This window comes from Macrotis lagotis, chromosome 5 (assembly GCF_037893015.1).
Source record: "Macrotis lagotis isolate mMagLag1 chromosome 5, bilby.v1.9.chrom.fasta, whole genome shotgun sequence".
NCBI classification, from domain to species: Eukaryota; Metazoa; Chordata; class Mammalia; order Peramelemorphia; family Peramelidae; genus Macrotis; species Macrotis lagotis.
Genome location: NC_133662.1, coordinates 139,464,781 through 139,479,707, shown reverse-complemented (window position 1 = coordinate 139,479,707; position 14,927 = coordinate 139,464,781). Strand labels below are relative to the sequence as shown.

At 36.1% G+C, this 14,927-nt stretch overlaps 1 protein-coding gene across 13 annotated transcripts in view; it reads left to right on the top strand.

The window, feature by feature from the left end:
• EPB41L2 (erythrocyte membrane protein band 4.1 like 2) overlaps positions 1-14,927 on the top strand; it is a 262,601-nt gene that overhangs the window by 211,602 nt on the left and 36,072 nt on the right. For 7 of the 13 annotated variants that reach the window (XM_074187579.1, XM_074187578.1, XM_074187580.1 and 4 more), the window contains exons 11-13: positions 406-578; positions 9,003-9,169; positions 14,333-14,395. In XM_074187579.1, coding sequence (XP_074043680.1) covers positions 406-578; positions 9,003-9,169; positions 14,333-14,395 — 403 coding nt within the window. Of the gene's footprint in view, positions 1-405; positions 579-9,002; positions 9,170-10,515; positions 11,158-13,874; positions 13,935-14,051; positions 14,085-14,332; positions 14,396-14,927 lie in introns of all 13 variants that reach the window. The other 6 variants (XM_074187583.1, XM_074187585.1, XM_074187586.1 and 3 more) reach the window with 3 other exon arrangements.

Genomic DNA, 14,927 nt, shown 5'->3' with positions numbered 1-14,927 from the left:
CCTCAAGATACTATCTTGATTGACTCTGCTTCAGTTTCCATAACTATAAAATGAAGATAACAGTTCACAAAGTTATTCAAATCAAATAAGATAATATTTGTAAAATGCTTCAGCCTAGTAACTGGCATGTAGTAGGCTTTTAATAAAGGTGTTCTATCTTCCTCTCTTATTGTTTTACTTTCATGTGAGGGAAATAAGATGGGCAAATTGGGAAGGTTTGATTTTTTTTTAGCACATGGTTTATTATTTGGGAGTGATTGTCTTTTCTGTTTTTCAGAACTGAGCAACTGTACTCTATTTGAAAAGATAGATATTTAGTAGAGAATTAAACCTTTAAAAATTACAAAGTTTTCTTCTGAACTGTAGCTGTAAATTCTCATTTTAATTTATTTTTGTTCCATATAGACTTGTAACACCAGAACAGCCACCAAAGGCTAAGTTCCTCACTTTGGGGTCCAAGTTCCGATATAGTGGCCGTACTCAAGCACAGACTCGACAGGCCAGCACTCTCATAGACAGACCAGCTCCATATTTTGAGCGTACTTCCAGCAAACGAGTCTCAAGAAGTCTTGATGGAGGTAAGAAAATAGTAATTATAGAGAAGAAATTCTTATCATGACCACTTTGGCAATCTGGTCAGCTCTATGGTTCCTATTCCTGAATAATGTTTTTAAATGCTTAAATTAGATAAGATTACCAAGGAAACCAATTACACTAAAATAAATAGATATATGATTACTAAGGAAACCAATTATACTGACATAGTTATCATATTTTTTTATATGTTCACAGATCCTAGGCTAAGAACTCTTCTGATAAATATGTTAAACTCTATTATTTAGATAACATGATTGGTTTTATCAGTTATATATAGATTGCCAAATTTTAAGAAATTAAAAAAAACTATGAAATACATTAATGGCTAAAGTGTTCATATATAATTCAGTATTTCATTGATATTTTATGATCTTTTCTTCCTTGGGGGAATTATTGCTAATGATCATTAAGTCTCTTTGTGATACAGATTTGTAGAAGTGACTGCTAGTAACTATTTCCAGCTGATAGGAACTGCAGTAACTTAGAGTTTACTATAGTTATTTTATCTGGAAAACAGTTTTTTGCTTCTAAGAGACTTCAATAAATTTGTAAATAGTGATAAGATTTTTATTCCAGGCTTTCATATATGTGTATAAATAAATATGTGCATTATGTATATATATATGCATATATGAAGCTCTTTCTAATAATATAATTTAAAAGGAATTCTCATGTTCATAGTATGTACAGTAAATACAACATGTAAAAATCACAAACAAAATTATACTATATATATATAGCTTATTCATTATTTTTGTTAATATGGAATAAGATTATATAACTTAAAGATCTAATTTCTCCCTAAAACATTAATGGATCAAAAAATATTTAGGTAACAATAAAATTCTTGTCTTCATATTTCTAGTCAAAAAAATATATATACTTTAATGTTTACTTTTAGTTATCTCTCCTCTCTTAAGATCCATATTCAAATCAAGACTGCCATTGCTGTTGGATAAATTGTATCATTTCCCTTTGACTCTGCTCACCATCCCCGTGATGACTTTCCAAACCAAAATACTCTTCCTTGTTCTCCAAACCTATGATGTATTAGAAACCAAACTTCTTCAAGATGAGGCTAGCTGTATTTTTCTTGTCGTTCCCCCCCCCCCCCCCCCACCAATTGTTGAGTGTCTGGCCATAGCAAACATTGAATTTTTTTTTCATTCATTCATCTAAGACTTCCTTAATTCTTCTCTTTTTATCCTTCACTTTCTTTTCTCTCTTTTTTGAGTGTGTTTCTCTTTTCTCCTCTTTTCTTGCATGTCTCTTATGTAGAAATACGTTGGTATTGCTTCTCTGCACTTTTGAATGAGTAAGATATCAATACAGATAGTTTATTACTCAGAGAAGCACAGACTCCAAATATAGTTCCAGTCTATGAAAGAAATAATAAATTGCTGTTATCATTTTTTAAAAAAAGTAGTTGCTAGTTCTCACCCAATTGGATTATTAAAAATTTAATAACTATAAATTTATTGTTTTGTGAAAGTATAGTTTTGATAACCTTTGCAAAATATGAATCCAGTTCAGATTATTGACATTTCACTAATGCTTTAATGTTTGCTAAGATGTTTTCCCACAACACCCTGGTGAGACAGTGCTAGTATTTTTATTCCCTTACGAACTGAAGCTCTGAGAGTTTAAATAATTTGCCTAAGGCCACACACAGTGAGTAACTTTCCTGAACCCAGAATTCTTAAAAATGAAGGGATTGCCCTCCTATTAGCTATTAATGCAGTATGTAAAACAGATGATACATAAGGAGATTATTAGGCACTCAGTTGTCCCAATATATTAGCAAGCATTTTTAAGCACCTACTATTTGGTTAAATAGGGGACACAGAGTCAAATGACATAGTCCTTATTCACTATTTTCAGTAATATAAAGTTCTTAAATGGTCTAACCCAGAAATCATTTAGAGAATTTGTCACTCTTTTTCTTTATGAAACCCAAAATTGCAAAACATGGTCTTGAATAAATCATTGTACTTACAAATGCATTAACTTTTTTCAGCATGTTTTTATATTTATCACTTGAGAAGTTGTTAAACCATTCTCTGATTCATTAGTTGAGACATTCAAGTACCAAAAGTTGCCATGTTTACCCCTTGCCATACAGAATGCCTGTTAACACAGGAAATTGTTAATCTCTAGTATTCTGACTTATAATGTTCTTTACCCTGGAATATTATCTCTCTTCAAGTTTCATTTAAAACTCTTTTGCATTGCCACCAACCAGCTAATCTTTAATAGTTTACCTCTTAAAAGGCACTTCTACCTGCCATATATTAATTAATATCCATGTGAATTTATATGGTAATCTGGATAGATTACGGTCCTGATTTTTGTTTGAGAGGGGGAAAAAGTCTGAAATTAATCTACAGTGATTAACTTGCCCAAGGTCCCATAACTAGTAAGTGGTGGGGTTTGGACTAGAATTTTGCATATTGTACCTCATTCAGTGGTCTTTTTATACAGTCATGATGGGCAATATATCAGTCCAGACTTCTTGAAGCATATGAGATGACTCAGCTCCTCTTAGGGAAGTTCACCATCTTGTGTGACCAGGAAGCACAGAGGGCCACAGTTGATATGTATCTGAAAACAATGAGTTTGCGGATAGAAGCACCAAACATTACACAGTGATTCATTCTTATTTGCTCTTTGTCTTGGATGCTATAAGTCATCAGATGGGGTGTGTTCTCAAAAAAGCTATTGAGGAAAAATAAAATAGAAGGCTTTTCATGCAGATTATGACTAGACATATAGTGAGCAATTTGGGAGTAAGGTTACCTTTCTTTTCCTTCTCCAAAACAAATTTTAACTGTTGAGCTCTCCTATGGTATTCCTCACCATCATATTTATCAGTATGTGCTCTTACTGATAAGGTATTTGATTTTTTTGTTTTTCTTTATTTTATAGGTGTGTTTCTCTCTCTGAGAATGTCCTTTTTTCCTTTACACATGAATTGGAATGGCATTCCCTGTTCTCTTGTTCCAGTTGTGCAATGCTAATATTTTTTATTTATTTTTATTAAAGACATTTGAGTTTTACAATTTTCCCCCCAATCTTACTTCCCTCCCCTCCATCCCCTCACTGAAAGCAATATGTCAGTCTTTACTTTGTTTCCATGTTATACAATGATCCAAATTGAGTGTGATGAGAGAGAAACCATATCCTTAAGGAAGAGACAAAAAGTCTAAGAAATAACAAGATCTAACAATAAGATTTTTCTAAATTAAAGAGAATAGTCCTTGAACTTTGTTCAAACTCCATGGCTCTTTCTCTGGATACAGATGGTATTCTCCTTTGCAGACAGCCCAAAATTGCTCCCGATTGTTGCACTGATGGAATGAGTGAGTCCTTCAAGGTTGAACATCACCCCCATGTTGCTGTTAGGGTGTACGGTGTTTTTCTGGTTCTGCTCATCTCACTCAGCATCAGTTCATGCAAATCCCTCCAGGCTTCCCTGAAATCCCGTCCCTCCTGGTTTCTAATAGAACAATAGTGTTCCATGACATACATATACCACCTTTTGCTAAGCCATTCCCCAACTGAAGGACCTTTACTTGATTTTCAATTCTTTGCCACCACAATCAGGGCTACTATAAATATTTTTGTACAAGTGATGTTTGTACCCTTTTTCATGATCACTTCAGGGTATAGACCCAGTAGTGGTATTGCTGGGTCAAAGGGTATGCACATTTTTGTTACCCTTTGGGCGTAGTTCCAAATTTCTCTCCAGAAAGGTTGGATGAGTTCACAGCTCCACCAACAGTATAATAGTGTCCCAGATTTCCACATCCCTTCCAAAAACGATCATTATCCTTTCTGGTCAAACTGGCCAATCTGAGAGGTGTGAGGTGGTGGTAGAATGCTAACATTTCTTAAGGATTGTTTTCTGATTTCTTGTCTCAATGGGAATGGGTTTTCTGTCTCTTTGAGAACTGATGACTGCCCAGTACTGACCTGGAGCAATACCACCTTAGCTCCTAGGTGACTAGGGAAGAGGGAGTCTCTCATCTTGCCTTAGGTCCTGCACATTCATAAGTCTTGAAATGGCAGCATCGCTTCTTTTCTACTACCACCACCCACCCAACAGAGGGGAAGCCATTCTTTGCTAGATGAGTTTTTTTTAAGACTCATTTGCACCCAGGCCAACTTGACTTAAAATGAGCTCTTAGAGTATTTGTTAATCACATTTCTTCTATCTCTACATACTTTGATTAAGGTGATGTAGTTTTGGTGTGTTCTGCTATTTAACTTAAAATACTAAATGATTGCAAATATTTATAATAAAGTTGTAAAATTTTGTGCAGACTTTACCCATACTAATTTGACTTATAGATTAATTTGGGCCAGGATGGGGAAGATGGGAGGAACTTGATTTTTTTTTTTCTGGCAAGGTGATGGGGATAAAGTCACACAACTAAGTAAATATTAAGTGTCTGAGACTGGATTCAAACTCAGGTCCTCCCAACTCCAGGGTGAGTGCTTTATTGGCTGGGCCACCTAGCTGCCCCTAGGAATTTGATCTTGAATGAACTGAAGCTGATGAAAATTTGGCATGCATCCTAGGGATTTCCAAGTCAACAACTTCTTAGAATCAAGCAAATTGGAACCCGGATCCTTGTAAATGAAGAAGAAAGAGGGAATTAAAAATATAAATTTTACATTTTTAAATGAGGACACAAAGAAGATTTTAAATATTTCCTATTAGAAAGAGAAATGGCATTTATAACATATCATGCTGCCAGTTCCCCAACTCATTTTATACAGGTTAGATCAAATTAAAGTTGAATCCTCAAAGGCTTCCTTGAGGGGGAAAAATGAAATTCAAGATCTGAGCCAAAGTTAAGAGTTAGAGATGGATCAGTAATTTTACATCTTCTCCTGCCCACCTTTGCCAGAGGCATGATTTGAGTATAGGGCGATAGAATGACTTGTGGTTTTTTGCTTATCAACATCAAATGTTTCTCTTTATGGCACTGGGCATTTACCTTGTGACCTGACAACTTAATTGTAGAAAGACTGAGGGACTCAATGGTTAGCATAATTTGCAGGACAAAGGGGCCAATATGCATTAGCCAAGGGGTTTCCTTGTCTGAGAGTTTCCTGTACCAGTGAAATCACAGGGAGAGTCCCTATAGCTTTACCTATGAACAGTGGTGGGGTCCATGACTGGGAAGTATCAGAGTCAGGAACAGTATCAGAGTCAGGATGGTTACTTTGAATGTTTCTCCTTCATTCTCAAAGAAGACCATGACATCAGGGAGGTGATACCATGACAAGCATATGAATTAGATTTGAGTGGGGGGGGGGGTGCTGTGCCAAGTCACTTGACTCACTTTCTCCTCCAGGCCCATCTGGGTCCAGTGGCCAGATATGAACCAGGATGACTAGAGCTGGCTCTGTATGAGAAATAGCAGGGTTAAGTGACTTGCCCAAGATCACACAAAACCACTAAGAGTCTAGGCTCTGGGGTCAGATTCAAACTCCCATCCTCCTGACTACAAAGCTAGTGCTCTCACCTAGCTGCCCTGGATGGGCACTTTATGAGCCTAATAGAGACAGCACCCCCTTCAGTGAGAGAGATGTACTGACTGCCTCACCTGGTGATTTTTGGGCAGTTAAAATCAAAATCAACAATACTAAATATCTTCTAAACACATATGTGAAATGTATCATCTGATTATAGGAACTGAGTGTATATAATAAAAGGGTCTACAAACATTACACTGGTGGCACACAGTGAAATAGCATCAGGCACACACTTGTACACACTCAACCCAGTTTGTGAGGGTTGTATTATCTGAGGTGAGGCACAGCTCACTGCTGCCTTGTGACTTTCCCCATATTTCCCCAGATTCAACTGTTTATATCTTTGGAAATGATTGGAATCATACATATATAACTACAGATAAGTGAGCAAGTATTAATATTTATTTATTTTATCATTTTTAAAACTTTTTTCTTCCTCTGATCACACTGTGAATATCATTTAAGGATCAATTGAAGGTATTGAGTTCTGCCTATGACAATGAACTTTGTAACACTGTGCAAATGACTTAACATTTTAGGCCTCAGTTTTCCTTATCCTTATACTAGGGGTTGGATGTGGATGGTTGCTAGGGTATATTTGAATTCTAAATCTATGATCCTAGGAGAAAAGAAGGTTTGGTTGGAACAGGATTGATAAATTAGCAAATTTTTAAGTGATGGCAAACAGTCTGGGATTCATGCCATGTAAAGATCAGTTAAGGGACTAGAGATACTTATCCTGGAGAAGAGGTGAATTGGGGGAGACGTGATAGCTGTTTTCAAGTATTTGAAGGGTTGTTTATCTGGTACACTTATTTCCACTTGCAAAGGGTAGAGTGAGAGAATTCATATAAGGGGGTGCTATCTCTATTGGGCTCATAAAGTGCCCATCCAGGGCAGCTAGGTGAGAGCACTAGCTTTGTAGTCAGGAGGATGGGAGTTTGAATCTGACCCCAGACTAGCTCAAAGGAGAACAAAAAGTTCACCAAAATAGTTATCCCACATAGTACCATTAAAGAAAAGAAACACAGTACATAACTGCTAGTTCCATCCAGTCCATGGCCTGTTTTCAGTCCGTTTAGGTGTGTCAGATCTTCTTTGATAGTTCTGTGTCTGTATAGATGCTAGGAATTTGAAGGATAATCTCTGTTGAAAGAAATGAATTGAAGTTGCAAAGAGGCAGATTTAGATATGATTTGAATGAAAGTTTCCTAACAATTAAAGCTGCCCCAAAGTGGAAAGAACTTTGTCCGGAGGCAACAGTGGGAGCCCTTCTTCTCCCTGCACTGTGTTGTTTTTCAGTCCTTCCAGTTGCGTCCGACACTTCATGACTCTTATTTGGGGTTTCTTGGCATTGAGGCTGTAGTGTTTGCCATTTTTTTCCTCATCTCATTTTACAGATGAGGAAGAAAAAAGTAAACAGGATTAAGTGACTTACCTAGGGTCACACAGCTAGTAAGTGTCTGAAGCTAGATTTGAATTCAGGAAAATGAGTTTTCCTTATTCCAGACCCAGCATTTTATCCACTGCACCACCTGGCTGTCCTATTATAGGGGGAAGCAAATCAAATTAAGTTCCAGAAAGGATTTTTATTAAGGTATTTGTTGATTTATTTGACTTCCGTGATCCCTTCTAACTCGGTTTCTATAGCCCCCTCCTATAAGCTAATTGACCCTATTGTGAAATGATTACAAAAAAATTAATTTGTCAAATTGCAACAACTAAAACATAGTCAATTTGATAAGTATTTATTAAGTTTTGATATTGAATTTTTCCAGGTAAAAAATGAGAATGTCTTGTTCTGGAGGTTGTTGCTAATTTTTTAAATTCTCTTTGGTAATATGGTAATATGAAGAGCAAATACTTGAGGATTTATAGAAAGAAAATGTTTGAATAATTAAATAACCATAGATCAACTTTGGTATTGGTAGTTTGGGGTTGTCAGATGAGTGTTGATTAAGAGTAGAGAACTTTTTTTTTAAATAGATATCAATGTTTTCAGACTCTGCCCCAGTTCTGTTTAAAGCATTATCTACAAATTATGTTTTGATTTTTTTCCCCATACTCAGCTAGTCTTAGAGCTCCTCCTATTGACTAATGTTATAATAAAGCAAATTAGGCCTCCAAGAGCTGAATGACTAGAGATGCTTCAGTATAGCATATTTTAATCTCAACATATGTTTTAACATTTTGTTTAGAGTAAAATCCATGTAGATTGGCTGATGTAGTCACCGTGGCTACAGAATGGAGGCTTGATCCAGTGTGGTGTTCTTGGGAGTCAGGAGTGATTTACAAAGAGCTGTTCCAAGTTCAAAAGTGCAGTGAGAAGGGTGGCTAGGTGGTGCAGTGGATAAAGCACCTGCCTTGGAGTCAGGAGTACCTGGGTTCAAATCTGGTCTCAGACACTTAATAATTACCTAGCTGTGTGGCCCTGGGCAAGCCACTTAACCCCATTGTTTTGCAAAAAAAAACCCAAAAAACCCTAAAAAAAGTGCAGGGAGAGACAGAAGATAGTCCCTGGCCTCAGGGAACTCTGAATCTAGTAGGAGAGGCAATAAGCCCACAAATGTGTACAAGCACATATAGGATAAATAGGAAATAATTTGAAAGGGGAATGCATTAGAATGAAGAATGGTTGAAAAAGACCTCCTTTAAAAGGTGGGATTTTAGTACAGACCTCTGAGAAACCAAGAAGCAGAAATGAAGAGAGTATTCCGTGTGTGTGTGTGTGTGTGTGTGTGTGTGTGTGTGTCCCTTCTTTCAGTTGGGTATGCCTGCTGATGGAGTTTTATACCTTTCTAAAGTCCAGCCTGTGACATTCTATAACATATCAAAAATGATTCCATATTTTTCTTCCCTAGCACCTATTGGTGTCATGGACCAAAAGGATTTCTCTAGCCCTGCTGGTGATGTTTCTGTTCATGGCCCTGGGGTTACCAGCCAAGCCATATTTCAAGATGGAGATGGCAAAAGGGAGGTCAGAAGCCCAGCCAAAACTGCGCAGTTACAGTTTACTCCTGAAGGAAAGGTATGATAAACTAAAATAATATTACTTCAAAAATACTTTCCTATGCTGGATACATATCTTTAATATTGATATATCAGAAATCAAAGCATTTAGAGTTTACCATAACATTTTCTCTGAAAGATTTATTTCATCACCAAATATTCCAAAAGATTACAGATTTAGGGGTCTATTTAGACTCTAGACTCTCTTCAGGTAACTTATGTTTTATAGATTCCTACAAACTGGAAACTAGATTTCTTGACTTATTTTCCTGTACTTACTATGTAATTTGAGTCCTCTAGTGACAAAACTGTGATGAGTTTTCCATCTGCATTGAATATTTGTGGGGTAGATTTCAGAATTTCACAAGGCTAATGGTTGTGTGTCTTTTTTCACTTTTTCCCCTCATGTTTTAAGGCTGCAAAATGATACCTTGTTGGGCTTTGCCTCAGGTATTATTTTGTATTTATGCTTTTGAGTGTCCTCTGAGAATTAATTAGTTTGCTTTAATCTTGATAGAAAAATTTTCACCCAGCACTTAGATTTACTAGTTGTATTCTCCAAACTGAAAACTTCAAGATAAAATTTTCAAAACTAAACCTTTGTTTTAAGAATGGGGGCTGTATGGACTGAAACAAAAACCTGGGCATAATCACTTAACTGTGCTTTCTTAGTGAAAAAATGAATTTCTTAGATTATAATGTCAAAGAATTTGTGATGATCATGGTTTGTAAATCATTTAATTTTTAACTATCATTAAATATGTCAAACAGAGGTGCCACTCTGGTCTATTAAGAAGTTGGTAGTACTACTTTCAGAGTTATCCAAAGTAGTCAATCAGGGAAGTTCAAAGGCCTCTGAAATGGTTAATCTCATTTTTTAATTATTTGTAGGAATGTATCAATTTCAAATGAATTTTGCATGTTTTTTTTGGGGGGGGAGATTTAGGACCTTTTTCAATCCTATCTGCTTTTCCTTCCTGTGCTATTCTGAACCTTGGCTTTTTTTTTTTTTTGCTAGTACTTTGAATCTCTACTGGTACCTGTCTGTTGAATGTAATTACAAGAAGACCCAGTGACTAATTCATAGTCACAGAATCTTCTTGTTGTCATCTCTAAAATAATATTAAGATCATTAGTCATCTAATATTGTTAGATGATATAGTCTAATTAGTCTTTTAAAAGACAGCAACAAACAAGATGGGTCATTGATTTAACTTAACTATGGGAATACTCTCCATTCTGCTAGGTAAAAGTTTTCACTAACTATCCATTTCTTTTTTCTCTCCTCCCTCACCCTGATCCCCCTCCCCATACATTTCTTTATTTCCTGCAAACATACATTTTGTTTTATTTAACCATAAATAGTTCATTTCCATATATCCGCCATCACCATCCATTCACTGTGTTTCACCTCGATCTGCAAGCCTATTGCCAATCCCTGAAATGGAAATGCTTTCTGACATTTCAGAGGAAGACCTCTTTGGGGAGGTGGATCAAATCACACTGGAGAGCTTGGAATTCAGTTCTCTAAGTGAAGCCTCGGGGCGTGGTGATACTGAAGTATCCCCCTTTGATTCTGTCTTGGATCTTCCCCTATCTCCAGCTAAGCACTACTGTCCTTCTCCAATCCGTGGAAAAACTCTTAAAGGTGCTGACTACCAAGAAACTGAATTTGGTTACTTTTCATTCAATATCTGCAAATGCTTTCCCACTAACTTTCCTTCACTGCTTGATGAAGATGGGTACCTCACTCTCCCCAGCCTCCCCAAGGTTTGCGTCTCCTTCCTCCCTGCTGACCTACAGCATTATGTTCCTATCACATCACCTTCATTTATTCCTTCTTTTCTCCTCATCTTTGGGCTGCTACTTTCTGCTTTCCAGTCTGTTCCTTTCTCACTCACCTTTTCCCTTCCTCTCGCTCTATCTCTCTGCTACCTGGAGCCTAAGACAACTTCATTAAACACCTCTTATGACAATGACCTGCATGACAAAGCAGAGGAAGAGGAGGTGTGTAGCCCTGTTGTTTAATTGCTTCTACATAGAACGAAATTCATCAGCTTGATGAAAACCCACTCAATTTTGTTATGCTTTCTGACCTCGAATATAAACTTGATTATAAACTCTCACAATTTGTCTTCAGAAAAATAGAGCTTCATTCATTTTCACAAGTAAATATATTTGTGCATGAGAAGTAAATATAAGAAATGTAAGACTGCTAACCTATAGCTATATCTTCCCAACCTGTTCATCAAAAATTATTATGTGATTACACCCATAGCCAATCCTGGTAATTAAAAAAACAACAAAACCCTGTTATTGCTTGATGATCTCTGTTGGACTGAAAGTATTATTTACTACTCTTAGACACAACCAATGAATACTAGGTTTTTAAAAAGGAAACTTAGTTTCTATGATGGAACTGTTGTATAGTTCAATGTTTATTTTTGTATAATTTCTTAGTTTCATTCTCTCCTCTCCATAACCTCCACTTTGCTTTCATTTTTGAGACTTGGTTTCCCTTTCTTAAACTAAAAGTACAATAGTCACTCATGGGCTCGATCCCACTGCTGATTGTCATGGAGACTTTGACCTACTCCATTTCTGATCTGGTGTCCCTAAGGCTTCCCCAACCCAAACACCTCCCTGTAGTTTACCATTGGTGCTACATTTGGTTTGAACACCTGCCAGATTTATAACTCATAACTCCTGTGCTCAGGAAATCTACCAGCATCATTCTTCTCCCCACCCTCTCAAAGCAGGTCCTATACACACCTGGATTTGTTCCTTTCTACTCTTGTTGGATTCTGTTATCCATTTAGACTTTAAGAGTAAATGTAGCTGTAATGTTGCCTCCATTCTCCCCTTCCACCTTTGTTCTGACCCTCTCTAACTTTTTAAAAAGAATGAAATTCATAGTATAGTATTGATTTCTCTTAGATTTGCAAGATATAATTGCAACCATAAACTTGAAACATCCTAGTCCTTGTATTATTGAACTGTGGTGGATTTCAGATAAGTTTTTACTTAAATCATCCTTGAAGCTTAAATTTCAGTGCTGGCTACTCCAGGTGGGAAGTGTTATATTAGTATTTCTTTGAGAGCATAGGATATTTTTATATAACATTATTAGATAATGGGGAACATCTTGTTATTCTTTTGTAGGGATTCCAATCTGTCAGCTTTTATTCCCTGACTGTTGGTCAATAAATAATTTTTTATTGTCTCTAAATTAACCAACAACTATTTCATAAGGTCAAAAAATACAGCATTGTGCTTCCTTTTGATATGGACTAGGAATCTGCCACTTTTTATTGCCAATTGTTGGTGAAAAATAATGTTTTTTTAGTTGTCCCTAAATTAACCACTATTTCATAGAGTCAGAAAATACAGCTTAGTGCTTCCTTTTGATAAATGCTATTGGTTAATTTAGTGTCTTCATCCTGTTGTTTACTATAAGCAAATAGTGTTTAATGGCTTTGAAAAACTGGAAACATTTATTATAGACTTAAAATGCAAATGTGTACAGAATACTGTAATTTGGAAACCAGTCTTGCATAATGTGAAGAAAATGGTACTGTTGAAAGTCAGCTGAATGAATAAAACAGAATTGTTAGTGGTTGTGTTTAGAACTAGGTGGGGATAGATCTTACCCTGATCTTTTGGGGGGGTGGCTGTTGACCTTATGAGAGAGTTGTAACCATGTGACAAATTGTAAGTCTTCTTGAGCTTCTCAGAAGTTGATGCTGACTAAATTCAGGATGATCTTTGCCATTTAGCCTTGATAAACTGAGTTTTTTAAAATAATTCTGAGATACTTCAATGTGTTATGATTCATAATGTAGCAATTGCATGCCATCTAGTTTTCACTTTATAATACTCAGGTCTCTTAGACTTTATTTGTGCTCTGCACATAGTAAGCCTTTAATAAAAGTTGAACTTTGCATTAACGAAGCAAATGTTTGCATCCTTAGAGAATGTTGTGAGAAAAATATATTGTTCCATTGATTGTAAAACTAGTGAACTCTTCTCTACTTCTGTTGCTCTTTTCAATTTTTTTTTAATTCATTTGCATGGATTCTGATATTTCCAAATGCATCCTTCTTGGAATGCTAATGAATTTTTCATATTTTCCTAATGTGTGACATAATTGAGATTTAAGATTTTGCCTACAAAATGAAACTTTTTTCTTTTATAATGTTCTTACATGTCCTTTATAAATGTAACTATAGCCTAACATTTTATTTAAAACTGAAAATTTTTGAAAAGATAAAAAAATAAATATTTGACAAAACATATGGAACATCACTTGGGAAAATAATCCCAATTTTATTTCAAGTTATGTATTCCTCCTGACTACCTAATTAACTTGAACATTTGAAGTTAGAACTGACTGAGGGAGGATTATGGTATAGTGGAAAGAGTGCTGTATTTGGAGTTAGAAGACCTGTGTTTGAATCCAGGCTCTGCAGCTTAGTACCTGTGTGACCTTGGACAAATCCCACATTTTGGGCCTCATTTTCATCATGCATTAAAATTTCCAGTTCTAGTGTCCAGTGACCTGTGCTGCTTTGCACTCTGTCCCATTACATTCACCTATGAGAAAGGCATACAAAAGCAAAACACAATTTGGGGTCTAAAAGAGAGAGAGCAAGACAATGGAACTTCCATCTTGACCATTTCACCCTTGCAAAAGATTACTTCAACCATTTGTGCAACCACCATAGGTGATGGAAGACCAGAGTGGCTTAAAGTTTACAGCTGCTTCTGAGCCTGAAACGATGCAGGTTGGTAAAGGTAGAACTGGGTATTTTAACCTTTAACAGAACTCAGGTATATTGATTCAGAAGTCACACTAATACTTCATTTTTTTTTTCTGGTCATTTGCTATGTGCCCTTTTTAGGCTGGGACTGAAGAAGAGGAAACACAGTTGGAGGTGGTGGATGCGTTTTATTTTTCCCCCTTCTTAAAATTAAGCCTCTGATAATTGCTGCCTGCCATTATTATTGTTTGGGAGATGCTTGTAGAGTTTATTTGTGAGTTTGGTTTGAGTGATGGCTTTGGTTTTTGCTCTCATTTATTTTTAAAGTCTCAGATTATCAAACTCTGGCTCATTTCTGGTGCTTGTTGATGCATTTATGTTTATATCTGCCTCCCCCCCCTCTGTGTGATTTAATTTCACAGAAGAATTCCTTGAGAGTAGAAGGGGAAAATATTTATGTCAGACATAGCAATTTAATGTTGGAGGTTTGTATAATCTAAGAAACCCATTCTGTCTTTGTGGCTGCCAGGCTGCTGAGGATGGGAGGTCACTGCAGGCTGGCTGACAATTCTTTATGAGCACAATGCATGAAATGCACGTGGGAAATGCAACTTGGGAGTGCATGATTTCAATCTTGCAATCTTGTTATCTTGTAGTAGCTGCTAAGAATTGTCTTTTGGAAGTTCTTGAAGTGGCAACTGGGAAAAAATATCAACAAATGAAATTTTGATCAATGATCCTTTTAAACTAGGTTATAGGTTTGTAAATAAACCTACTTATCTCTCTACAGATCTTGGGATATAGATTTTTAAAGTATTTTCTATTCCCTTTTGGTTCCCATCAATAGATACATGATAAGATTATTTGACAGTTCTTCCCTTTATCATTTAACCAGCTGATCTTTGTCCATACCTTTTATGTAGAAACCTTGGAGTTGGGAACATAAGTGTTTATTCAGACATTGTCTTTGAAGACCTGATAATTGCTAAGAGTCTATCAATTATAAAAACAAAGAAC